This window comes from Pimephales promelas, chromosome 20 (assembly GCF_988280905.1).
Source record: "Pimephales promelas chromosome 20, fPimPro1.hap1.1, whole genome shotgun sequence".
In the NCBI taxonomy this organism is placed as follows: domain Eukaryota; kingdom Metazoa; phylum Chordata; class Actinopteri; order Cypriniformes; family Leuciscidae; genus Pimephales; species Pimephales promelas.
In genome coordinates, this window is record NC_142788.1 from 27,997,270 (window position 1) to 28,024,231 (window position 26,962).

Below are 26,962 nucleotides of genomic sequence, written 5' to 3' on the forward strand. Positions count from 1 at the left end.
AACAATAACAACAGCAGCAGCGTAGCAGATCTATTCCCCCAAGACCAAACATATCCATTACCATGCCAAACACTCAGAGAGTTGTCGTAACAGAAATGAGTTTCTTCCCAATGTTACAGTGTGAACTGTCACGATCTGCGCGTGTTGAACGTGGTTTCTCAACTCTGTCTGTGCCTCTAGGCAAGAGAGCATGGCACATATCAGAGCCAAACGGGTGGAAAGTGTCTGATACGGGCGTCAGTCCATTACCCAACATTCATCTGCCTTCTCACCTCATGCAAGAGCCTCATGAGAGCCACAGCGCTGATGATTCTTACTCCATTTTAAGGATGTGCTTGAGACGGGATGTTACTGAAAGTGAAAGGTCAGCATGTTTGCTGTTTAAAAACTCCATATTAATGAAAAATCACTGATGCACTGTTATTGAAGAAAAAGATATTGCAGTGGCTTAAATGATTATTGGCGTTAATGGCATATTGTGTTCTGCTTTTGAACTTTTTGGCACAAAAAGTCCTAATAATAATTTTTCCCCTTTAAACTTCATAAATACAGCATCATAGCGTTGCAACAACTTAATGTTAATTAGAAAATGAAGAAAATATAGGTTACACTTTATTTTAATGTGTCATTGTTACAATATAATTATACATTTAAGTAATGAGTAATATTAATTACCTCCATGTATAGGGTTATAGGATTAGGATTTGGTTGAGGGTTAGTTTCATGTAAATATGCGTAAGTGCATGTAACATATGTAGCATGGACACTGTAAAATGAAGTATATTATGTTTAAATGAATTGTATTAAATTGAACGACTCATTTTTTTTATTTGAAAGTTTTTTGAAGCATTTAAAAATGTTTCTTAATATAAGAGCATGAACAGAGGGCAGTGGAGTAAAGATCATCACAGCGTATGATGTGACGTCTCTTATCATAGTCTAATTTGCTGTCTTAAAACAACAAACAGTGTTTACATTGCCATTATAGTTTTCTAGTTTCCTTTTTTTTTTTACTCGTGTAACACTTAAGGTACACTAGTATGTGTACAGCATTACTATTTTTTTTCCTTTTTTTTGCACATTGTATGCTGGAAATACAGTTCTTTTTTGGACATATACCATTGTAAGACCATTATTCTTTACGGTATCCTTAATCCATTACCGTAGCCTTCAGGGTCACATGAAATAAGAAATGTTTATTGAGCGACAAAGCAGGATTTCTGAAGGATCATGTGACACTGAAGCTAAAAATTTTGCTTTGCATTACATGAATTCAAATATTTTAAATAGAAAACATTTCTTTCAAACTGTAATATTTCTCAATATTTGAAAAAAAATTACATTGATTTTACGATTAGCAAAACTTTACCGTCAAAAATACGGTATCAGCATTATTTTAGGTTACACTGTAAAAAAATAATCCTGTAAAAAAACGGTAAACTACTGGCAGCTGTGGTTGCCAGCATCATACCGTAAAAATACGGTGTGTTACTGTTTTTGAAATTAACAGCTAAATACCGTATTGTCAGCTACAGTATGAAACTTTAATTTAACAGCTATATGCTCTAATACAAAAACAGTAACACAACGTACAGTTAATGTATGACGCTGGCAACCACAGCTGCCAGTAGTTTACCGTTTTTTTTACAGGATAATTTTTTACAGTGGATAGATCTAATGGAATAAAATGTACAATTAGATCTATCACAGTTATTTACCGTATATAGTAAGGAAACTTTCTGTTAACCAATTAACAGTTTTGCCCTCTTTTACCGTTAAAAACACGATAGCTTTTTACTGTATTTTTCCATTAAATAAACTCAGTGTCGGTTAGCATAGGATACTTTTTCAAACACTTTCTAGCTATAAAAGTAGCATAGCACCACTACTGTACATTTTTGAATGCTTTTAGCCCTTTTGCTAATGTTTTTGCTTATAGACCTATTCCTCACACGTCTGTGTTTACGTCTCATATCTGGATAATCCAGGCCTGAGTGTTGTTAAACATCACACTGTAACGTGTTTTACCGTTCCTCATAATATCTGTGAACTCTGAATCTGTATTGCTGAATCACCAAGTTCTCTTTACTAATAAACCTCCTCAGTTTGTCACACTCCTCACACTCCTCACGTAGAGTATGGCGTTTTCACGTAACCATTAGAACACAGGTTTGCTCCACTGTCTTTGTGTAACTTGGCAGACAGGAGTCATCATCTGGCCAGCAGACCCGGAGTCATTTACCGCTCACATGAAGCAACTTGGACAAAAGTTGCATCTGCTTTCCACCTCATGAATATTCATGAATTGTGGGCGTCGACCTTTGCACACTGGCCTTAAATAGCCAGAGCATCTGTTCCTGCAGCACCCACTGAAACTCTGAGCATTAGGAGTTATCACCTGAGCGAGTTCTTCTACATCTTGCAAGTAAGTATTTTATACATCCATATATATATATATATATATATATATATGTGTGTGTGTGTGTGTGTGTGTGTGTGTAAATATATATCTTATACCTTAATATACACCCTTATCTGTTTTTAAAATGCTAAATTAGAGTTTATTGGATTATTTTTGTGTCATATGTGTTACCATGATGGGGTTTTGTATCTGACACCAAACCTGTGTGAATTTCTTTCTGCTGCTGAACACAAAAGAAGATAATTTGAAGAATATCGTTTTTTCAACCCCATTGACTTCCATAATATGGATTAAGGGGAAAAAAAAACAATGGAAGTCAATGGGGTCCAATCTGACATTCTTCAAATTATCTTCTTTTGTGTTCAACAGGAAATCCATAAAGGTTTAGAACAACTTGAGTGCGAGTAAATGATGATAATTTAGGGTGAACTATCCCTTTAATGCATATTCCTAGGCACCATACACTGTAAAAGGTGATCAGTTGACTTAATTTAAAAAAGTGATAATCCTTTGCCTTAAAATTATTAAGTAAATAAGATTCATGAGATTGAAAATATTAAGTTACGTGAACTTCAATTATGCATGACGTTTATTTACTCAATCATTTGAAGGCAACAGGTTTCCTCACTTTTTTAAGTTAAGTCAAATGATCACTTTTTTTTAGTTTATTTCATGAGATATGAAAATAAACTGTTTTACGAACAGCGTAAGATTAGCCTTCATACCAGGGTACTTATTAATGCAATTCAGTTGATTTTGTTATATTTTCATTTCATGACATTTGATGCTCTTGTTTCCTTTCACAGAAAAACACAACTGAAAATGGACATTCATGAGATCATCCCTTTTGCTAAGGAGTTGCTGAGCTCCGGTCCCTCCAAGGGCTGCCTGAAGGTCTACCTAGTGGGCGGCACGTTCGCTGTCCTGGGAATGGTGAGCGGTGTGGTGCAGGTCGCCGCTTCCCTCTTCCCTGACCACGAGGAGCCCGATTTTGGGATGCTAAAGGTGCAGGAGATCATAACAGAAAAAGAGCATGTCCAGGAGCCACAAACCATCATCCCTGAAGATGACGAAATGGATGCTGCGATGGAGGCCAAGGCTAAGGAGATGCCCATGACCAGACAGAGGCGGATGAGTTTCAGAGCTCACGCTTCATAGGCCTAATGCTCGTGCCTTGCCGCTGTTTATGCCTATGACAAAAACTGAGCCAAAATGAAGTTCTGCTTGTGCACTGACCCGTCATGAGGAACCGTACGGACCCATTTATAGTCCTGAGAGCTGCAGAGCAGCACAGAGAGGGCAACGACTTGATAGTTTACGACTGTTACGAATGTCTGTTTAGATGGTGTAATGATTTTTTTTTTATTAGAAGATAACTATTTATAAAGGATGTATAAAAGTCATGTGATAGAGTGTGCTAAGTTTTATTGCCATAAAATAAATCCACATTTGCTCAATCTCTGCATCACTCTGTTGTACTAGCCTAGTAAGATGATACTTTTATTCTGCATCAAATAATGTTTCAACTTAACTGTTTTGTTGTTATTGTCATAATTAGAGTCTTTTCTCGGTTGTGCTTTTTTGTGGAATTAATTCATTTATTATTACATATGCATAAGAAGGAAAATCGGATAAATTAGTCTTCTCTGCTCGCTCTAAAAATGGTTTCTTTCAAGCAAATATATATTTATATGGTAATTAAAATATTTAACAAATACACTAAAAAAGATTAAAAGATTAAGACTTGTTGTTATTTTTATGGATGATTAAAATTAATGGAAATGTTTACCAATTTATTCAGAACGAGTCCAATACTGATACTTTCATTGTCGGTACTTGCTGCCGGGCAATACCGAGTACCGATACCTGTATTTTCACTGCATTTGTCATTTTTAATTTGGATAAACCAAAAGAATATGAATCATGTTGGCTTAATTTGGCTAGTTGGCTTAAATTGTTCAGCAAATGTATCTTTCATGCTTAATTAAGCCAACTAAAATATAACGAAACTTATTTACCTACAAACGAACCACTCGTTATACATAAATCAGGTAACATGTTTTACTACACATACGATTTAGTTTTAATGCACATGTGCTGAATGAGTGAATGATCAGCAATCAAGAGGATTCAACTTATCAGCTCTTCTCAGCTTGCGCACCACTATAAAGACGTTACTATATGCAGTTTAATATTCCACTAAGTAGATACATTTACTTCATAGACAGCTTTCTTTTTTATACCCATCTCTGTTTCTTTGTCTGGACACAAACACTGTACGCACACTATCGGTTGTTGGTATTGGAGCATTTTTATGAGTAGCCTAGGCCTACAAGAGCACAGTATCATGCCCATTGACAGTATAAGAGATCAGGCCCGATAGCAGTATCGCTATCCGTGCATCCCTATATTGTTTTTATTACGATTATGGATAGACTAAGATTCAGAATTCAGAATCCAAAACATTATTTGTGTAAGAAAATCATTTTTGTGTTTTTTTTTTCTCACACAAATAATATACTCAAACAACACCACCAACTTTAATAACAACCACATTTATAACGATTCTTGTCATTTTTTAAGAGAAAGAATCTAAAATAAAACGTGTTTTTTTAAAGACTTGCCTCGGCCGTGCCTTTACTTTGAAAGCAAAGCCGGAACCGGAAGTTAGGCCCGGTCCTCTTTAGGAAGTAAACAAACCCTGGACAGCTCAGAGTCAGACTCAAGAGTTAGATTTACCGGACAAATTGTTGTGCCGTGATCGTGTTGCTCATTGTCAAGGAAATAACGTGAGTACAGTTGTATGACAAAGTTTAATGGTCTTTTCTCTTCAACAACTGTTCTCATTCTGTCGTTTAATCACTGCCAAATCTGAGAGAAACTGTTTATTACGCGACGTTTCTGACACATCACGCTGCTGTTCTCTTATCACTCTCTGTCTGATATTTGCAGTACATGACTCTGAACTTGTTCTTGTTGGATTCATTACTTAATTTGAAGTACTTCTTAAGGACAGACAGCAAACAAACATTTCACATCTGCAAACATGATTCACTGGCTTCAGTGTGTTTAGGTGAGTTAATCCAAAAGCACTAACGTTACACCACACATATCCACGGTTAATTACGTTACTATGAGGAATAAATATATAACGTTACAGTTTATCTATCTATCCATCTATCTATCTATCGTTATCTGTCTGTCTGTCTATCTATAAAACTCTTATGTTCATATCTAGCTAGCTAGCTATCTATTTAAGATATTTGGGGTTTTATCCACCACACATTTAAGCCATTTGAATATGATCCTATATTAATGCATTATTAATTATTATTAAATGATGTTATTTGTGGAAAAAGTAATGCTTTGTTTATATTGAGTGTTCATTTTAAGCACTTCCTCTTGTCATAAATTACTTTATGTTGTGAATTTCATGATGTGTTTTAGGTCTTGGGGAATCTGAGAGATAAACGGCTGCGTGTAATACAGCGCATCATCATGTCAAGGAAACAGTCAGGAAAGCCCATAAAGGGAAACAGGAAATATGAATTAGAGAGGAAGAGAGACGAGCGGGCGGCCCGTCGGGCTCTGGCCAAAGACAAAAAGAACAGACCTCCTGGAGGGGACGATGGAGAGGAGTTTGTCAGCTTCTCCAACCAGCTTCAGGCTCTGGGTCTCAAACTCCGAGAGGTGCCTGGAGACGGGTATGTGTGGGCTTTTTGTCACAGGATGATTGTGATTAACAGATACGGTTCTTTAAGGAGTCGGGCTTCTGTTTCTCATGTTGTCCCACAGTAACTGTTTGTTCCGAGCTCTCGGAGATCAGCTGGAGGGACATTCGCGGGGTCACCTGCATTTGCGACAGGAGACGGTTCAGTACATGATGACGCACAGACAGGACTTCGAGCCCTTCGTTGAAGATGAAGTGCCATTCACACAGCATTGTAAGAGAAGTCTCTAAAGTGTGTGTGTGTGTGTGTTGCCTTAAATCCTCTTCTGCTCAAAATAAACTGGACTCAAATAATTAGATTTCATTGCAATTCACATTAACTTCAGAAATGGCTGTTACTCGTTATCATCGTCACTATCAATATTGCTCATATTTATGACTTTGGAAAAAATAACTTGTCCCACATTATTTGAACTACAGACATTTGACTTGAATTTAATTTTTGGTATGTTTTAGCTTACCTCAAGGGCATCCAAGATGATGTCTTTGTTTCCGCAGTAGTTTCAATTTTGATATTTTTAGGTCAAACCGTTCTTGTCTATCAGTCATATAATGGAGGTCTATGGTCACCACCTCAAAGAGCATGCACAGAGAAGTCCAAATTAAACATGATTTAATGTCGTAAATGTAAGTGCACATTGATGGCCTAAGACACGAAACGAGTGGTTTATGTGAGAAAACGAACTATCCCTTTAAGCCACTATGAAACTATTAAAAAACATTTAATTGGGAAAAAAAGGATAGTTTACCAAAAAATTCTGTCATTAATTACTCTCCCTCATGTTGTTCCAAACCCGTTCATCTTTAGAAAACAAATGAGGATCTTTTCAATGAAATCTGACAGTTTTTGTCCCTCTGTTCACAGCCTTGCAACTACAACACTTTTACGCTTCAAAAAGTTCATATAAAGAGATCTTAAATTTTCAGCTGGAAGAAAAATTCTGAAAGTGATTCCAATGTTATCATTATAGTTGTGATATGGACTATCCTTTTAAATTTAGATCTAATTAAAACAAATTCATCTGACAAAAATAAACAGTACATTTCCAAAAATGGGAAATCAAAATTGTAACACTGTATTGATGATACAAAAATGTAAAAAAAAAAAAAACAATGTTAAATTAAAAAAACAAGATATAACTTTATATCTATGTTTATACTAAATGTGAGTGCTGTGTTATCCAGCTGTTCCAGTGAATTCCTGCAGGAAAGATCAATTATGTCATGTCATTTTTTTTTCTCAGTGGCAAACCTCTCCCAGCCGGGCATGTTTGCCGGGAACGATGCCATTGTGGCCTTCGCTCGCAGCCAACAGTCGAAAGTGGTTATTCATCAGCTGAACGCTCCATTGTGGGAGGTGATGTAGTATTCATGAATTTGATTCATGAAATTCTAAAGTGTGTTGTTATTAATGCTTTTTTCCCTTGCCATTTAGATAAATGGTACAGAGAAGCCGTCATGCCGTGAGCTACACATCGCATATCGCTATGGAGACCATTATGACAGCGTGAGAAAGATTGGAGACAACTCGGAGAGTCCAGCACATCTACGTATAGAGGTCAGCAAACATCAGACATATACACTGCTGTTCAAACGTTGTTGAGCAGTATATGAAGAAGTCTCTTCTGCTCACCAAGGCTGTATTTATTTGATTAAAAATACAAAAAATAGTAATATTGTGAAATATTATGACAATTTAAAATAACTGTATTCTTTTTAATATATTGTAAAATGTAATTTATTCCTGTGATCAAAGCTGAAGTTACAGCATCATTACTCCAGTCTTCAGTGTCACATGATCCTTCAGAAATCATTCTAATAGGATGATTTGCTGCTCAAAAAAACATTAATTATTATTATCAATGTTGAAAACCTAAATAAATAAAAATGAAAATAACTGTTTGCAACATTGATAATAATGAGAAATGTTTCTTGGTTTCTGAAGGATCATGTGACACTGAAGACTGGAGTAATGATGCTGAAAATTCAGCTTTGCATCACAGGAATAAATTACATTTTACAATATATTCAGATAAAAAACAGCTGTAAATTGCAATATTATTTTTATGTTTTTTAATCAAATAATTCAGTCTTGATGAGCAGAAGAGACTTCTTTTAAAACATAAAAAATATGTACATGAACCAAATATGGGCATTTTGCTGTTGTTACAATTCAATGTGGGATCATGTTTTTTTTGGAACAATATGAATATTTTTCTTCAGCAAGGACATACTAAATTGATCGAAAGTGACAGTGAGATTTCTATATCAAATAAATGCTGTTCCTTTGAACTTTCTATCCATCAAATTATCCTGAATTTCCTTTTTATTAAACAATAAAAATGATTAAAAATAGTTTCTTGATCACCAAATCTTCATATTAGGATCACATGACACTGACAACTGGAGTAATGATGCTGAAAGCTTTGATCATAGGAAATTACATTTTTAATTATATAAAAATAGAAAACCAAATTTTTCACAACATTACTGTTTTTACTGTATTTTTTTTAATCAAAGAAAGACAAAAGAGTGAAAATATGAGCAGAAGAGACTTCTTTAAGAAGAAACAAATTGTACCAACCACAAACTCTTGATCCTAAGTGTATGTACTGTAGGTGACCCTCGTTATGATGTACTAAGCTCTTATCATGTGACTTTCTCATCTCTTCTTTTCATAGAGTCTGAACAATTCCAGACGCTTTGGAGAGGGTCAGAAGGATAAGTCGAGAGGCGCCTCTCCCTCGCGCTCTTTCTCTGAAGATGAAGAGCTGATCTTGAGCGATCTCTGTGCCGACAGTCGGTCCATTTTTAATTCAGTTTTAATTCCGTTTCCCTTTATTCCCCAACATGCTCTCACCACTATTTTCTGTCCGCAGGTCAATCAGACAATCTAAGTCAATCAAACGACGCATCACAGATGTGCCTGAGTGATTGGCTGGAGTCTGAACAGAACAACCAATCATCACAGAGAGATTCGGCTTCAGGGACACGCCCTTTATGTCAAGCTGAATGTAGTGAAATCATATCGCCAACAGAGGGCAGCATCTCACATAAGCCCAAGGTAACTCAGATTGTTTTGAATGATAAAATTGTAATATTTGAGATTCTCTGTTGAAAATAATAATGTGTATTTTTTTTATCCTTTTTAGCTCTCTAATAAACAAAGGAAGGAGCAACAGCGTCTAGAAAAGAAGAAACGCCAAGAGGAGAGACATAAACAGAAGGTTTTACAGGGCAAAGGGTCACATGACCAGAATCAGAACGGACCTGAACCCGTCACTCTTGTCCCAGCGCTTAACACCCTGAGCATCTAGAACAGATATGTACCCTGATCAGGGTTGCTCGGTTTTGGGTGGGCCGTACACTGTGTAATGAACCGGAAACTTTAATAGTTTAAATGTACTGGAGGAACAGTGTCGAGCGCGTGTTTCTTTGGCATGAAGATGGTATTGAGATGCACGCTGTGCTTGAGAACGTTGGCGGTTTAAACATAGATTAATTAACCCTCGTTAATGTCAGCTGACCCATCGGAGCTCAGCCGAAGAACACTTGGAAAGGGATCTGAAATATGGAGAGAGATTAATGACGGACCTCTACTGTATTTAAACCTGTCGGGGTATTTTTGATCCATTTGTTTAAAAAAACGTTCGGTTCTGCCCCTACTTTCAGTTTTTGAAAGCTACTAAAGAATAGAGCATTTAAATAATCATGGGTTAAAATCTAGCGTTTCATTTTCAGACAGTTGGGTGACTTCATATTCTGCAGAGAAATCATATAAATAAACTTTTCAAATGGGATTTAAATTGTGTAGTATTACATTTTTATTCACGACAAGGGTGAATTTCAGGATCTCACATTTCACCTCAAAATATAAATTATATTTTGCTTTGTAGAAAGTACTTTTATTGTTCCTTTAACGTAAAAATATCAATTTAATTTAATTTTAAATCTATACATCTTTTTTAACTATAACATTATAAATGACTGCATTACGGTCATGGATAAAAACTTTAAAAACATTGCATTAATTTAGGTGGAAATGTGCTTTGATATCTTGCAAATATTAGCAAAACAAGGGAAATGTTAAATAATATATATATATATAATATATAAAACATTAAATTATATTATAATATATATATTATATAATATAACTTACAAAATATATTCTATTATTACATTTTTTTATAATATATATATCTTATTTTTAGGAAATAAAATATAACTTTCTTAAGTGTAAAGACTATTACACAGAGGTTTAAAAACGAAAGCAGACATGGATTGAAATCGATCCTTTTTTATTTAATAAGTGAAAACATTTTAAAAACAGTGATGTGTAAGACGTGCAGCCAAGCCGGGAATGAAAAAGCACCATTTCATAATACATAAAGCTTGACCTGCCATTATGATGCAACAAACAAAGACACAAAATAGCAAATGCTAGATTTTTTGGATTCTTGCTGAATGACCCTGAAATATGGGATGCAAATGGTTTTCCTTTTTATGTCTAGATGAATGATATGATGTAGAAAATTATTCACATCATTAAAAGTCAGAACAAAATGATGTATCTGTAAACACTATTTTAAGACCATGATCCAGCCTGTTTGCCTGTTAATATTTAATAAATGATGAATCTAATCTACACTATGCATGCACAGTGAAAGCCTTGACCCACTGAAAGAGTCACTACTCTTCAAACAAACCAATCGTGGCCCTTTTGAACCACCAAACATCTGCGACCAACATCTGCAAAGTCTTAATACTTTAGCCACAGTGATAAAGATCCATGCCAGATTTTCAGTGTTTCACCGCTGAGAGAATCTGCAGCTGTGGTAATGTGTTAGTTAAAGGCATGGTTCACTTTGAAATTATTTTTGGTATGTTTTAGCTTACCTCAAGGGCATCCAATATGAAGGTGTCTTTATTTCCGCAGTATTTTCAATTTTGATATTTTTAGGTCAAACCGTTCTTGTCTATCACTCATATAGTGGAGGTCTATGGTCACCACCTCAAAGAGCATGCACAGAGAAGTCCAAATTAAACATGATTTAATGACTCGTAAATGTAAGTACACACTGATGGCCTAAGACACGAAACGAGCGGTTTGTGTGAGAAAACGAACAGTATTTATATAGTTTTTACCTCTTTACCACAGCCACGTTCAAGCGATCTGAGGGTGTGGGCACTTTCCGGCTGTGGTTATAAGAGGTAAAAACAATATAAATACTGTTCGTTTTCTCACACAAACCGCTCGTTTCGTGTCTTAGGCCATCAGTGTGTACTTACATTTACGAGTCATTAAATCATGTTTAATTTGGACTTCTCTGTGCATGCTCTTTGAGGTGGTGACCATAGACCTCCATTATATGACTGACATACATGAACGGGTAAAAAAAGACACCTACATCTTGGATGCCCTTGAGGTAAGCTAAAAAAAAATAATTTCAAAGTGAACTATCCCTTTAAGCATGGATTCAATTTTAGCATTGACCTTAAAGAAAAACCAGTGATGGAGGCCATTCAGATTCCCCATAATAGTGTCTCATTGTTCCCTTTTTTAAACTGTATGGAGGAATCTAAAAACAAAAATACAGTAACCAACTATGTCTCCGATAAATATAACTCAAAAAGCATTAGTAGGATATTTACAAAGCTTCGGTGATATAACTAAATAAAAACTTGATTTTCTTGAATGTATAAACATTCTAGCAACTTAATTAAAGGAATATCATGGGTTCGAGACATAGCACATAAATGTTAAAATGTACAGTTTGGAAAGTTGGTTAATTTTGCCAAAACCCTGTCACTTTCACTCAATATGTGCGAGGATGCTACAAACTACCACAAGTGCATTACAGTTGTTTATAAGGGGATGAGTCAAAATTATGTGCGATAATATGCTGCGATAGGACTCGTATTGAACCCGAAACATTCCTTTAAAAGTCACTTTTGAGCTCTGAGTCATTCAGTCTCTGTATTAGAAGTGTGGTTTGGGGTTTGTGTGTCAGTGCATGTTGTATTGCTGTGTTTAAAGATCACCATCTATGGGTGATGAGTTTTCCAACAGAGTCCTGGACTCCCCTGTCCTCCCATCTGTCCATTTGTGGAAAGCTTTTGGTGTTCATCCCTCCATCTCTCGTGTTTGGCAGAGCGGTGCTCCACGGTTCCAGGTCAACACAGCTGTGTAGGAAAACAATCAAAAGGTACCATTGTTATTATAATAAAATGTGCGTTTAAAAGCGTATGAGGTGTAAAGAGCTTAACATGTCGCTCTTTGTTTGTCCAACCAATGTAATATTACGTCATGCAATTCTGTATCATATTTGATGCGCAAATTTCTAAGGCCTTTAAATTATCAACATGATCAGAAAAATACTTGTTTTTTTGTGTGTGGAGCTGCTGTAATAAGTGAATTTCCCTGGTGTGGGATTAATAAAGTCAATCAATCATAACTGCTGAAAAACCTGTTGCACACACTCTACTACATGCCCTCTGATTGAAAAATTCATTCTTTTTAGCAAGTTAAAGGCCTTTTAGTTTAATATAAGTCTTTGCAATTCAATCTTTACTGATTTTTATAAGGTTTTATAAAATAAGAACAACTATTATATTGTGAGTAATATTTCAAGGACTTAGAGGACTTATGGTTAAATATATATCATATTTTAAAATCATGTTAAAATGAGAGTATCAAAAATAATCCATCAGGCTTTTAAGGAAGGTGTATTTGTTCATCTGTCAATCATCATTGTGTTGCAATGCATTGTATTTTTTGTCCTAAAATAAAAAAAAACTACAGAGAACTAAAGCATTTAACTCTTTCCCCGCCAACTTTTTTTTTAAGTTGCCAGCCACCGACAGCCTTTTTTTTAAAAATTTTCACAAAAATTTAATGAACCCAGTAATATTTTTCTGAACATGTAGTATATCAAAAGAAAGAACAGAGCCTCTGCTTTTAAACAAACATGTTTTATTCTAGCTTTATTCATTCTTTTAGGAATATATGAAAAATAAGCAACATTTTGAACAAAAAGCTGAGAAAATTTGGTGTTTTTTCTTTATAAAAAAATTACATGCATAAACAATGCTTTTATGTCTTTTTTTCTGCTTCTTCGCTAGTGTTTTGATCCGGAGATTCGGTGCTCTTTCAGAACACGTGTAATAGCGCCCCCTACCGTATAACAGTAAAAACGCTGAAAAATTCCGTCAATGGCGGGGAAAGAGGTAAATATCATCTTACTATTATTATTCGTAAGGTGACAGCTCATATTTATGTGCACTTTATGAAAGTAGTCTGTTATACTGGTATAAAGATATCACTGATTTACTGTACATTAGAAGCTAGAGGAATGTTTGGTAGCACTTTATTCATTATTTTAAATGTTTGGTAGCACTTTATTTACTTTATACAGTCCTGTTCTTATTACAGTAATTACAATAACAACTATAGGTACTAACCCTGAACATAACCCATAACCCATGTATTTACCTTTATATTACCCAGTATTTTAGTACTATAGTAGTAAGTAAACTGTAAGCACACATAGTCTACTGTAAAAAATAAAGTGCTTTTTTTCTTATTTAACAACAGCAACTGCACCAAATTGCATATTTTGCTCAGTTTGGGCCTGAGTGTGAGCTCTTATACTATATGAGCCACAAAATCCTCATGTTATCAAATATGATACTGGCAGAGGAAAATATTTTTCATATTTCCTCTAAAGGAATTTCAAACAACGTGATTTTGCAGACTATATTATGCCATATGCCAGGCTTCACAGACTTTTTTCATATATCATAAGCTAACCCATGATTTTTCCCAGACAGGCGTCTCACCGGAGGCCTTCAGGCAGTGCAGCAGAGCCCCTCCCCGCGGGCCGTCCGGTACACCGGGGACACGCAGACGCGGGCTCTGGAGGGCACGTGGTTGAGGGTGGTGGACAGCCGGTTAGGTGGTAAATACAGGGTGGAGCGCTGGCTCTGACCTCGCTCCCATGTGACCCAGTAACCGCGCAGGCCGTCGAAACTCCCCTTCCACCGGAGCTGTACTGACTCATCGCCCACTGTGGTCAGCTGCAGATCCGAGAGAGCCGGCAACACTGACAGAAAGAGGGAGAAAGGTCAAGCTTCCCGTTTCTTGCTGGGAATCAGAGCGAGGTGAGGGGATGTGGGAAGGATAATAGCAGGAAAGACTAATTCCAAAACTATTCCAGATGCTCTAATGAATTTAATTAAGGACTAAACTTAATTAACTTAAAACTAAGGGTGTGTTCACACTTGTAGTTTGGTTCTCTTGGTTCTTTTTAGTCAGGGTCGAATAAGAAAATGATACATTTAGTCCTTGCTTAGCGTTCATACTGTCTGTATGTATGTATGTATATATATATATGTATATATATTATATATAATATATATTATAAGTATGTATATATATGAAGAGTTCAGATGCAAAAGCCTCTAAATGCCATTTGAAATTTTCTTCTTTAATGATGATTTTTATCAAACTTGTATATTTAAGTTCAGTAATTTCACTTAAATAACAATTAATAGGTAATTATCATTGCCATTTAAGTGAAATCACTGAACTTAAATATACAAGCTTGATAAAAATGATCATTCTAGAAGAAAATTTCAAATGGCACTTAGGGGCTTTTGCATCTGAACTCTTCATATATATATATGTATATATAAATATGTATATATATAATAAATATGTATATATATATATATATATATTGCGACGGAACTTGTCGAACATCCAAAACAATGGTGTACCGAGCCAAATGTACAGTATGATGGAGTTGAGATATTTTGAAGAGCTTATAAAATGTGTAAAGGAGTCAAAACGGCAGCACACACACACACACGAAGATCCGCTGCGAGGAGACCAGTTCCTACACCTGTACTGAAAGGGGCAACATTGATAAGAAAAAAACAGGTGTGTGTGAGCATTCTGTCCCTTTTAGGGTCGCATCTTGCGACATCACATCCTGTTTTTGGTTTGTTTCCATGTCTTTGGTCCGTGTTGCGTTCATATTTCATTGGAACCGCACCAGAGTTTATTTGAAAGTGGACTGAGACCCATGTTTTCAGCGTTCTTGGTCCGCTTGTTTGGTGTACCAGGCTTCGGATGGCAGCGTCAATTCAAATGAAGCGCATTAGGGGTGTGTGTTCACACCTGGCAGGTTTAGTTCGGTTTAGTTGATTGCTCTGTTAGTTCTGTTTATTTGAGTAAGTGTGAACGCTACCATCTGAACCGTGATGTGAACCAAACAAGCAGACCAAGAATGCTAAAAAGGGTCTCAGTCCGCATTAAAATATGAACGCAACAAGGACCAAAAACAGGACGTGATGTCATGAGATGTGACTCTAAAATGTTTTTTTCTCATCATTTTCCCATCACTTCAGCGCAGGCATCAGAACCAGCGTCTCCTCGCAGCAGATCTTCGTTTGTGTGTGTGTGACGGAGGGATTCCTGACGCTGTTTTAACTCTTGCACATTTCAGAAGCTCTTCATGAGTTCTCAGCTGGTCAAAATACCATCATATGTAGCTACGCACATACAACATCTCACCATAGTTCGTTTTAATCGAATCCAACATGCCAAGTGTGAACAGTACTCACTGGAAAAGGAAAGTGCACTAATAAAGGTGTGCATGAGAGATGGTTTGGTCCTCACCCTCCTCCTCCTCCTGTGTACAGGCTTTGACTGACATGGCTCTCTCTTTGCCGTTGGACTGCCTCGCGCTCACGGTGAGCAGGTACGTTGTGTCGGGCTGGAGGTCGGTCAGGACGGTGGAGTTCTGCCTGTTACTGACGCTGGTGACCCGGAGCGGGCCTGAAGGAAGAGCTGAATACTCCACCTGATAGTCCTGTATGAGGTGAGGGAGCAGTGGAGCCCAGCTCACACGCACACTCCTGCTGCTCGACTCCGACACACTCACGGTGGAGAGGGTCTGCACCTCTGGCTGAGGAGGGTTCACTGGGGAGAACACATGACAGCTTTCAACAACCATGGGGAGACTTTCACTTTTTGTCCCTTAAAAAAATGTATAATATATTGAGGGCTCCTTTGTGTCGCTTAACATGTGTAAAGACAACAAGAAACTGTTCACATCCCTTTTTACTTCAATAGTTTAAAGTTTCAGAAGGTAACGTTTTTTGTATGAAGACAAGGCACCCATTTTTATTTCATGTTGAATTTAACAGTGAATATGCTGTACTTTTGTGTTTGTTTTTCAGAATTTCTCATTATTGTAATAGAGCTAAAATTGCATTTTAATATTACAATAAATGTTAATATTAATAAAAAATAAAATTTGAACATTAAATTATTATTATTAATACATTGTATTCATTTAAAAAATAAATATATATGAATATTACATTAATTAAATTGAATTAATGATAAAATAATAATAATTTAAAAAAATGCATTTAATGTTCATATTTAATCAATGCTATATAACAATAATAATAATAATAATTATTATTATTATTATTAGCATTCATTAAACATTAAAGACGCAATGATAAAGTACTGGCCATAAAAATAATTCTTAGTAAGTATAACTTCTTATTTTTATATGTATTATTATTTATTAATATATTATTTAATGTAAAGTCAATGGTATTTAATGGCAATATTAATAATAATAATAGCATTAATTTGATATCATTAATTAAATATGAATGTTAAATGTATTATTAATAATATTACTAATAACAACAATACTATATTTTATGTTCATAATAAATGAATGCTTATTATTATAAGCTTGAATTAAACATTAAAGACACAACGACCAAAAAGTAATGGTCATAAAATCATTCTCAGTATTTAGTAAGAATAGTTTCTTATTTTTTTTTTATATATTTGTCATTATTATCATTGTTTTTATTATAATTAAATGCTAAGTTAATGGTATTTAATGCTAATAGTTATAATAACAATAATTATAACTAGAATGTACATTTCCAGAGGAAAATGTGAAGTGGTGCTTGCAGTGGCAAAACTCACCACCCGGTTGCTAGGGTGTTATGGCTGGTTGCTAGTTGGTTGTCAGGGTATTCTAGGTAGTTGCTATGCGGTTGCTATGCAGTTGCTAGGGTATTATGGGTGGTTGCCAAGGTGTTCTGGGTGGTTGCTAAGTTGTTGCTAGGTGGTTGCTAGGGTGTTCTGGGTGGTTGCTAGGGTGTTGCTAGGCGGTTGCTAGGGTGTTCTGGGTGGTTACTAGGTGGTTGCTAGGGTGTTGCTAAGGTGTTCTGGAAGGTTGCTAGGCGGTTGCTAGGGTGTTGCTCGGTGGTTGCTAAGGTGTTGCTAGGTGGTTGCTAGGGTGTTGCTAGGGTGTTCTGGGTGGTTGCTAGGGTGTTGCTAGGTGGTTGCTAGGGTGTTCTGGGTGGTTGCTAGGCTGTTGCTAGGTGGTTGCTAGGGTGTTGCTAAGGTGTTCTGGATGGTTGCTAGGCGGTTGCTAGGGTGTTATGGGTGGTTACTAAGGTGTTGCTAGGTGGTTGCTATGGTGTTTGGGGTGGTTGCTAGGGTGTTGCTAGGTGGTTGCTAGGGTGTTGCTAAGGTGTTCTGGATAGTTTCTAGGTGGTTGCTAGGGTGTTGCTATGCGGTTGCTAGGGTGTTCTGGGTGGTTGCTAGGTTGTTGTTGGATGGTTGCTAGGGTGTTGCTAGGTGGTTGCTAGGGTGTTCTTGGTGGTTGCTAGGGTGTTGCTAGGTGGTTGCTAGGGTGTTCTGGGTGGTTGCTAGGGTGTTGCTAGGCGGTTGCTAGGGTGTTCTGGGTGGTTGCTATGGTGTTGCTAAGTGGTTGCTATGGTGTTACTAGGTGGTTGGTAGTGTTCACATATGGTTACTATAGAGTTTTTATAACATTCATGGCATGATGTAGCACTTAGCTAATCAATATTAACATGTAGCTAGTCACTGCTAGCATGTGTAGGATGTAGCAAGTCATGTTTGCTAACATGAGTAAAAAGAGCCAAACCCCATCTCTATACGATGTTTTGATGCAGAGATATAGGTCTTGAAAAACGGTTGCTAGGGAACTCTGTTTGGTTGCTAGGGAGTGGCTTGGCAATTGCCAATCATGAACCTCCAAAGTCAATGTGAATGTATAAACCAACCCCCATCTCTTTACGATGTTTTGATGCAGAGATATAGGTCTTGCAAAATGGTTGCTGGGGTACTCTGTTTGGTTGCTAGGGAGTGGCTTGGCAGCTGCCAATCATGAAACTCCGAAGGCTGCTTGTCAGTATGAATGATATAAACCAACTCCCATGCCTCTATGACATTCAGAATGGAAGATATCCCTCTTTGGATTTTGGTTGCTAAGGTGCTCGATAATGGTTGCTAGGGCACTGCCAGTAAGTGTTGAGGTAATTCAGGATTGGCTGTTTGCTGGACCAAGTCAAACGAGACCACCCTCATGTTTCTATGACACTTATATCCTGAGATATCCCTTTGATCTCTTTTAATGGAAGTCTATGGGAGTTGTTGCTAAGGTGCTCTAAATGGTTACTAGGGCGTGGCTTAATAGCTTCACAATGATCCTGAGAGACTGATTGGTCGTCTGAGTAAAATGAGCCCACCCCCTTCTCTCTATGACACTGTGATCCAGAGCTATGTTCAATACAAAATCCCTATGCAATTTACCATAGTAGGAAAAACGCATGCATTTGATGGGACGTCCTTCACCATAGTAAGTCAATGGGGAAAATTTTGGGCAGCTCCTGCCCCCCAGGGGTGCAACTTTTACCACATTGTGAGGTATTTTCTTAAAGAGCCTGCCAGCCTCTTCAAATATGGCAAATCACACGTTTGTCCGAAATCCTTGTTCGGAGCTATGAGTCGTCAAAGTTTGTCGCAATGTTAAGTCTATGGGATTTTTTGGAAATTTGTTCGCCCCTGGGGCGAGCACCGTACCCCCGATCTCTTAAAAAAGTCATAGGACACTTCTCCTCAATAGGCCGCATGATTTGACGCCCCATTTATGGGTCTGTGACAAAAACTGTGGACGGAGGAGGGCGCCAAACTTTTTCCTGGAATAGTAAAATGCTATACTAGAAAATTTTCAATGGGAATTTTTGGAAAATTTTGGGCAGCTCCTGCCCCCCAGGGGTGCAACTTTTACCCCATTGTGAGGTATTTTCTTAAAGAGCCTGTCAGCCTCTTCAAATGTGGTAAATTGCTGGTTTCTGCGAAATCCGTGCTCAGAGCTATGACTCGTCAAATTTTTTCGCAATGTTAAGTCTATGGGATTTTTTTGGGCCGTTTTTCGGCTCTGGGGCGACCATCGTACCTCCGATCGCTTAGAAAAGTCATAGCACACCTCTCCTAAATGAGCCGGTCGATTTGACGCCTCACCCATGGGTCTGTGACAAAAGCTGCGGGAGGAGTAGCGAACCAAAAAGTGGCCAGAATAATAAGAAGAAGAAGAATAATAAACAACATGGGGGTCAATGGGGAAAATTTGGGCAGCTCCTGCCCCCCAGGGGTGCAACTTTTACCCCATTGTGTGGTATGTTCTTACAGAGCCTGTCAGCCTCTTCAAATGTGGTAAATCGCAGGCTTCTGTGAAATTCTCGCTCGGAGCTATGAGTCGTCAAAGTTTGTCGCAATGTTAAGTCTATGGGATTTTTAGGAAATTTGTTCGCCCTTCGGGCGAACATCGTACCCCCGATCGCTTAGAAAAGTCATAGCACACCATTCCCGAATATTCCGCACGTTTTGAGACCTCATTCATGGGTGTGTGACAAAAACTGCGGGAGGAGTAGCGTGCCAAACTTTTGGGCCGACTCAAAAAACACAATAGTAATAGTGTTGCCTTGCTTTCAGCAAGCACCACTAATTATTTAAATGTATATATAAGTGGGTTGTCTAAGACAGATTGATAGATAGACAGATATATTGAGCAGATTTGTGAGTTTGAAGTGTGATTAATCTGCATATTGAGCACCTGTCTGTGTAGTAAAGGTGGCGTGAAGCGAGTTCAGGAACTCCAGGTTGGCCTTCGGTGTGAGTGTGACTGTATATGTGGTGTCAGGACGCAGGCCGGTCAGCTGAGCCGAGCTGGTGTCTCCAGGCCGGGTGATCCTCTGAAACGGACCCGAATCAGTGCCAGGACTGGTGCCCGGACCCACACTTCCTCCGATCTGCCCTGTTCGGACGGGACCAAACTGGATATCGTAGTAGCCAGTCCCAGCCAACACAGGCCTCCACTCCAACTGAGCCGAGGTAGCAGTGACCGACTTCACCTGCAGCCTCTCGGCCCGGATAATCTCTGAGACAAAGACAAATCAAACATGATGAATCATGCCTAGCGCAATTTAAACAGGATACAACCCCACCTGGTCTGAGTTCTAGCCTGCAGTCAATACGTTTGTTTATGTAAGTTGCACATATGTAAAGCCTTATATATGTGCGAAGGAATGCCCACTAATAATAGCCGTGTCTAGCGCTCCGGGGGACTTTGCAAAGGACAAAATCATTTCTGTATAAATAGCCCTCATCTCTCATTACAGTGTCTGCCCGTTTCTGTCCCCGTTTCCTCCTGGCACTTCTTATCTGTGAGCCGTCTCAAGCTATTTGTGTCGGAGACGGACTTGACTGGCATTCGAGATTCCTTCGGCACACTGGGGCGGAGGTACGGAGACATTCACACCCACATCAGATCACTCTCCCTATTTAGAAGACACTCTCATACTCTGGGTGAAATCATGGTCTACAGAATTTCATGAAGTGTTCACTTTTCAAAAAACTTTTGCTGATAATTTACTCACCCCCATGTCATCCAAGATGTCCATGTCTTTCTTTCTTCAGTCGAAAAGAAATTAAGGTTTTTGATAAACACTTTTCTCCATATAATGGACTTCATTGGGAACCAAACGGTTCAGGGTTCAAAAGACAGTTCCAGTGCAAACTGCTCAAAGGGCTTTAAATGATTCCAGACGATGAATAAGGGTCTTATCAAGCAAAACGATCGCTCATGTAATAAATAAAAGTTTAAGTTTTATAAGCTCAAAAGCTCGTCTTGCTCTGTTCTGTGACGCATGTTCGTGACTCTCCTGTTCGAACTCGTTCATCATAATGAACAAATCTTTTTCCGTTCTTCTTCCGTTCTTTCTTCGTTTGTTTCGTTCGTTGAAAGAACCAAATAACTCGGAAAAAGATTTGTTCATTTTGATGAACGAGTTCGAACTGAAGAGTCACGAACGCGCATCACAGAACAGAGCAAGACGAGCATTTGAGCTTATAAAACTTAAACTTTGTTATTTATTTATTAAATGAGTGATCGTTTCGCTAGATAAGACCCTTGTTCATCGTCTGGAATCGTTTAAAGCCCTTTGAACAGTTTGCAGTTTGTACTGAAAGTATCTTTTGGACCTTGAACCGTTTGGTTCCCATTGAAGTCCATTATATGGAGAAAAATCCTGGAATGTTTTCATCAAAAACTTTAATTTCTTTTCGACTGAAGAAAGAATGACATGGACATCTTGGATGACATGGGGGTCAGTAAATTATCAGCAAAGGTTTTTTCAAAAGTGAACTACTCCTTTAAGAATTTTGTGTTTTCACTGTTATGCCTTATAAAACGGTTAATTCCGATCCTTGATTCATTCATGATAAAACACGGCTATGACCGCTTGGACTGAAGGGGATTTGGATTTGCCATGGACTAAAGCAGTTTTTGAGATATTTAGATGAAACACACCAATAATTGCGTTCCTCAAGTCTTCACTGATGATGTTGATATCGTCAATGTCCACAAAGAACAGGTGCTCCTCAGTGGGTGGACTCGTGACCTCTCTCAGCACCTGGAAGTTCCCGTGACCAGTGGAAACCACCAGTACAGCCACCCCTTCGTCTCGCAGCCTCGTCATTGGTTCCCGTACATCGCCGGGATCCACTCCATCCGTGAGCCAAACCAGAACCCTGGGAAGATCCGGTCTGGCACCTCCCGGGACCCCCGGTTTCAAAACCTGGTTCCTAGCCACCAGAAGAGCATCCACCGTGTTGGTGTCGCCCTTCAGCTGTTTAGTCCTCTCCAGGGCCGCCTGCAGGCCTTGCTGCGAGCTGTAGGCGTCGAAGCCGAACTCGAGATGGGGCTCTGTCCCGACCTGCAGCAGTCCCACCCTCACCTGATCCGGGCCGAGCGAGAACGGCAGCAGGAGCTCCGACAGAAAGTCCACCATACGGGAGAACTCGTAGGAGGACACGCTACCAGAGGAGTCCAGGAGAAACAGGACATCTCCCTCGCAGCAGTTCAAAACTGAAGGTGAAACACAACAGCACACATTAAGTACGTGATTCATGGTTTAACATCTCAAAATGGGGGGGGGGGGGGATGAGTGTTTATTTAGGACATACTGAAGCCGCACTGAAACACTCCAGACTTCTCGAGGCATGAGGAGATAGAGTTTGTGTGAGTAGAGTCAAGCTGCTATGGTCGTACATTACTTTACTGTCCGCCGGCTGTAAATCGTCCACTTGGTTAAAAACAAGTAAAAGCACATTTCTCTTCAACAAGCCACATGATCTTAGATATAATTTACCACAAACAAGCCACAAAGATTAATATTTAAAGGGATGGTTCACCCAAAAATGCATTTACTGTAATCATTTACTCTAAACAATGCTAGGTTGTTTCAACCCAAATTTGGGTCAAATATGGATAACCCCAAATGTTGGGTTAAAATACAATTAAAAAAAATACTGTTGAAAGTGAAAGTTGAAGTTTTTCAACATTTGGGTTAGTCCATATTTTACCCAAATTTTGGTTCAAACAACCCAGCATTGTTTACAAACCTGGACGAATGAACACAAAATAATGTTTTGGAAAGAATGATTATTGCTTTAAGCTTTTAATTGACTTTCACAGGGAATAAATGATGACAGAAGTTTATTTTTGGGTGAACTATCCCAGGGTTATGGGTTATAGTCTTGTAGGGAAGCACAATTAATTTGATTAATTGAAATGCATTTATTTAATTGTTTACAAATAAAAAACAATTCAGCAATAAATTAATAGTTTTCATTCAATTCTTATTATTGTAATAGTTCAAATTATATTTTTGTTAAATTATATAATATGTAAAAAATAAATAAATATTTAATGTTAAATAATTTTTTATATTATAAAAAATATTAATACTTTTTAAAATATTATTATTATTATTGATAATGGTTTATTTTTGTCCTTTTAGGAGCTTGACAGTCAATATTTGCTTTTGTATTATGGAAAAGATCATCAACTTGGGTTGACAAAAATCAGTTTTTGAAATATTTCTGTGAATATTGCATTAAGACAGTAAATATGTCTTATTTGTTAGTAATATTTACTTAATAAAAGATTTTGTAGTAGTAGTAGTAGAAATAATTAATAATATTAATAAAGTTAGTGCATTATTATTATTTTAGTTATAAAATCACAAAATTGTTCAGCCCTACAACAATCACATCATCTTCCTCGCAATAGCACGGCTTCAGATGTTTACTATGGAAGTTGACATTTAAACTCATTAAATGTTTATAGCGAACGCAATAAAATGTGGAGAAACTCTGAGAAAGAGCGGCCGAATGAAGATAAGTGTGAAACCGAGTGAGGAAATTAGTCATTTGCGAAAGGAAGCAGGCTGGAACGGTAGATTCTAAAAATAAGGATGAGAAAACAGTAGTATTTATTAGGATAAGGAAGAACTGGGGGCTTCGCGATATTTAAAGAGATGGAACATTTGATTTGGCCATTACAGGAATTTCCTGGCAGAGGAGCCCTCTAACCTGGAGGAGCTTGATAAACATAAACAGATGGGGGAAGGAACAGCCCTGCTACTGGATGTTGCAAGCGGACTGACGGGCACGCATGGAGAAAAAGGGGGGAGGTGAGAATCTGCTGTTCCATATGAAGTAAAAGAAGGAATGTAGAGGCAAATCCCTGAAGAGGAAGAAAGAGTGTGTGCAGAATAGAGCGAGTGGGCGAGAGGGTTCAGATGAATGCCAAGCATTCGCCAAGACGCCAACCCAAGTCCTGTGTGAAGATCTGGAGATGTCATATCTTGCAAATTGATTTCATTGTGGCCCATTTTTTGTGATAAAGGTCAGTTTCACAAGTGGAACCAATGCAACCTACTAAAATCTAAAAGTTCCGCTTTGCTAAGAGAAAAGACTGCTAAATAAGTGAGTGTTGCCATACGGTTGGAACCAGGGTGCGGTGGCATATAGAAACGGCTGGAGTTGCTCTAAGGCTCTTCCAAAATTACTCTGAGTCACTGTTGGTGTGTCTATAGTTTTGTTCAGGCAGGCATCAAAATAATTGGTTTATTTATGTGGAAATTTTTGTGGCAATCAGATTCAAATGAGTAGTTCAGGCTTGAAACTCTATTCGCGTTCTGATTGGTTGTTTCAATGTAATTTCCAGAGTCAATCGGTTTCACGTATGCATTACTACCTCAACTAGGGGTGTAACAATTGTTTCAATGTAATTTCCATATCTGCTATGGGGGTCTAAACCACATATGCTGTTTGAAATCTGATTAAAGTCCAAAATGTTATGACGTTGGCATGCAAAAGACATGTTTGGGTTCATCTGTTCGAATTGAGCTGTGTTTGAATACGATTGATCGTGAACAATGTGACATTCACAAGTGAGTCAGCAAGTTGGACACAGTACATGCATGAATTCTTCTGTTGCTTATATTTCATCAAGCGTCTCATGAGTGCAGTGGGATGTCATGATAGACATCAACAGAAGCAAAGTGTACACAATACCCCTATTTTCTGGGGAAGCGGTCGATAGCCTAACATTAGTGACTGACAGGAAGAATCCTTTAATTCCCACGCCTCACTCAATGTGCATGTCAGTGATGTGCTGACAAGAAGTTATTTCGGGTCTATTCATACAGCAAATACTCCCTGTCAGTTATAAGTCCTAAAAAAGTAAGGGAGTGACATCAATTATAGATTTTTTTTTTTCAATCCAAATTGTGAATGAATATAACTGTATTTAACACAGCAAAATATAAGAAGATTACCACAGGGAGAAAATGCATTAATTCATCATAAAAAGTTTAAGAACTGTATTTTTCTTTTCTTTTGCGTGAATCACTTAAACTTGGACCATATGTGTTGAGAGAAAAGAATCCCCTAACACAATGTGTGAAGGAAAGTGCTTTTACACACATGTTTATCTTTTAGCTCACATGTTTGTATAATTTATGTCTGCTGGTGCTTCATCAGTCATGTTTAACAGACAGTAATCCTCTGTAATGAAATAAAAGTAGCTCCAGATTTCTTCTTTCAGTCACATTATTGTTTAAAAGGCTTTGAGATCTTGATGAATCAACCAAGAATATAATAGAATAGAACAGAATACTGAGTAATATGAATTAACTATGCGTACTAGTATAGGGTTATGGTTAGGACTTTGTTGTAGGGTCGATTGCATAATTTATAGTTATTACTATAATATTACATAATATCCGAACAACACATAATATGTAAAATAAAGTGTTGCCTAGAATGCTAAGGTTAATGTTAACTCTGAGCAGTGGTAAGTGATTTACATTCGTGGGCTAATGATTATTATAGCACTCAAACTCAATGCATGTTTGTTCTGGAGAATGAGACTAGTTAACACTTTAAGGTTATATTATGTTAACAGAAGTTAATACAATAATAACTAACATGAAATTTATTTTTGCTCATGTGTGTTGCAAAATAAAAGATTATTCTCTTCTGAATCAAGTACTAAGTGATGTCTCACCTGACCCTGATCAGGTACTAACCCACTTGACTCACCTGTCCTGACTCCTGATTCAGATGAATCACCTGTCCTAAAACATGACTCACTTAAATCAAATACTGACTCCTGAATGGACCAAGGTGCTTCATCGTATGGAGAACAGTAATAATTTACCAACAGAGTCTTGAACTAGACGTTCATTTAACCAATATAATCCACTGACATACTGAGTCATACGGAATAGTTTATCGTTCTGGTTTTGATCCGAATGAAATGCTTGACTCAAATGACTCGGCTAAATCAGGCACCGAGTTTAGAATTAGCACATATGAGTCACATAAATCGTGTCCTATGGATTAAACAAGAATGCGAAATCTCATACTTGAGCTCCGAATTAAAACATGACTGAAACGACTCACCTGAATCAGGTACCGAGTCCTGAGCGTCACCAGCCCACAGAAACACGCTGATCAAAACACACGTGAGCGCTTTTCTGACCTCCATGGTTGACTTTTATGTCAAAATTATAGTCAATTCTGCACGTTTTAACGCGTCTACATTGCCTAGCACAATTTCTATTCGATGTATATTTCTAAAATCCGCACGGTTCACTTTAAAAGTCTCATTCAATGCAGGCAGTCACCAGAACTGCAATAAAATGTGCAGCAGCAGCACCTGCGCCACTATTCTACATTCTACGCGTCGAGATCGAGATATAAACAACACGAAACTTTTTGTTGATCAAAGGCAGTTTCGGATTAAAACCCTCTCTCTCTCTCTCTCTCTCTCTCTCTCTCTCAGTGTCAGAGCTACTGAATGCAGCAGGTTCCTCCCGCCCTCGGTGAACTGCGCACTCCTCCTCTAGTCCTTACGGGTACCAGCGTCACCATCTTGAACCTGTGCCCGGGTTCTGGTCCTTCTGATCTTTATGCTACAGTTATTTTCTTGCTTGGGAATGGTCATATAATATGTATCATTATGGGTAACTAGAACTGGCCACTTGAGAGTTCAGTTGTTCATTAGTTCAGTAGCCTTTTAGATGACACTAATGCTCATGGTCCC

The 26,962-nt window shown here is 37.8% G+C and overlaps 3 protein-coding genes across 5 annotated transcripts; 2 read left to right on the top strand and 1 right to left on the bottom strand.

The window, feature by feature from the left end:
* The first annotated feature begins 2,293 nt into the window (after positions 1 to 2,293).
* g0s2 (G0/G1 switch 2) lies at positions 2,294 to 3,879 on the top strand. The gene is made up of 2 exons (XM_039651576.2): positions 2,294 to 2,425; positions 3,229 to 3,879. Exon 2 carries the CDS (start codon positions 3,245 to 3,247, stop codon positions 3,578 to 3,580), a length of 336 nt encoding a protein of 111 aa, XP_039507510.1. The 5' UTR covers positions 2,294 to 2,425; positions 3,229 to 3,244; the 3' UTR covers positions 3,581 to 3,879.
* Positions 3,880 to 5,058: 1,179 nt separating this feature from the next.
* Positions 5,059 to 9,952, top strand: otud3 (OTU deubiquitinase 3). 3 transcript variants are annotated; one of them, XM_039653038.2, is made up of 9 exons: positions 5,071 to 5,211; positions 5,375 to 5,495; positions 5,870 to 6,126; positions 6,218 to 6,366; positions 7,397 to 7,509; positions 7,588 to 7,710; positions 8,834 to 8,951; positions 9,032 to 9,216; positions 9,305 to 9,952. In XM_039653038.2, the coding sequence occupies exons 3-9, from the start codon at positions 5,921 to 5,923 to the stop codon at positions 9,467 to 9,469; spliced, it is 1,059 nt and encodes a 352-aa protein (XP_039508972.2). In that variant the 5' UTR covers positions 5,071 to 5,211; positions 5,375 to 5,495; positions 5,870 to 5,920; the 3' UTR covers positions 9,470 to 9,952. The 3 variants fall into 3 exon arrangements, with proteins under 3 accessions (XP_039508974.2, XP_039508972.2, XP_039508973.2); XM_039653039.2 differs by having other exon boundaries at positions 5,074 to 5,211; positions 5,423 to 5,495; XM_039653040.2 differs by lacking the exon at positions 5,375 to 5,495 and having other exon boundaries at positions 5,059 to 5,211.
* Positions 9,953 to 10,436: 484 nt separating this feature from the next.
* Positions 10,437 to 26,704, bottom strand: vwa1 (von Willebrand factor A domain containing 1). Its single transcript, XM_039651626.2, has 6 exons — positions 26,320 to 26,704; positions 21,875 to 22,432; positions 20,120 to 20,443; positions 15,838 to 16,140; positions 13,995 to 14,257; positions 10,437 to 12,338 (listed from the first exon to the last, which is right to left on the bottom strand). Exons 1-5 carry the CDS (start codon positions 26,402 to 26,404, stop codon positions 14,004 to 14,006), a joined length of 1,524 nt encoding a protein of 507 aa, XP_039507560.1. The 5' UTR covers positions 26,405 to 26,704; the 3' UTR covers positions 10,437 to 12,338; positions 13,995 to 14,003.
* Positions 26,705 to 26,962: the final 258 nt, after the last annotated feature.

What these genes read in the sequence shown, in the direction of transcription:
- g0s2 (XM_039651576.2), top strand. Translation starts at nt 3,245, where the DNA reads ATGGACATTCATGAGATCATCCCTTTTGCTAAGGAGTTGCTGAGCTCC.
- otud3 (XM_039653040.2), top strand. Translation starts at nt 5,921, where the DNA reads ATGTCAAGGAAACAGTCAGGAAAGCCCATAAAGGGAAACAGGAAATAT. An exon ending in CAGCACATCTACGTATAGAG is followed by an intron (nt 7,711 to 8,833) that starts GTCAGCAAACAT and finishes TTCTTTTCATAG; the next exon opens with AGTCTGAACAATTCCAGACG. An exon ending in GCATCTCACATAAGCCCAAG is followed by an intron (nt 9,217 to 9,304) that starts GTAACTCAGATT and finishes TATCCTTTTTAG; the next exon opens with CTCTCTAATAAACAAAGGAA.
- vwa1 (XM_039651626.2), bottom strand. Translation starts at nt 26,404, where the DNA reads ATGGAGGTCAGAAAAGCGCTCACGTGTGTTTTGATCAGCGTGTTTCTG. An exon ending in CTTGAGGAACGCAATTATTG is followed by an intron (nt 20,444 to 21,874) that starts GTGTGTTTCATC and finishes TCTTTGTCTCAG; the next exon opens with AGATTATCCGGGCCGAGAGG. An exon ending in CACCTTTACTACACAGACAG is followed by an intron (nt 16,141 to 20,119) that starts GTGCTCAATATG and finishes TGTTCTCCCCAG; the next exon opens with TGAACCCTCCTCAGCCAGAG.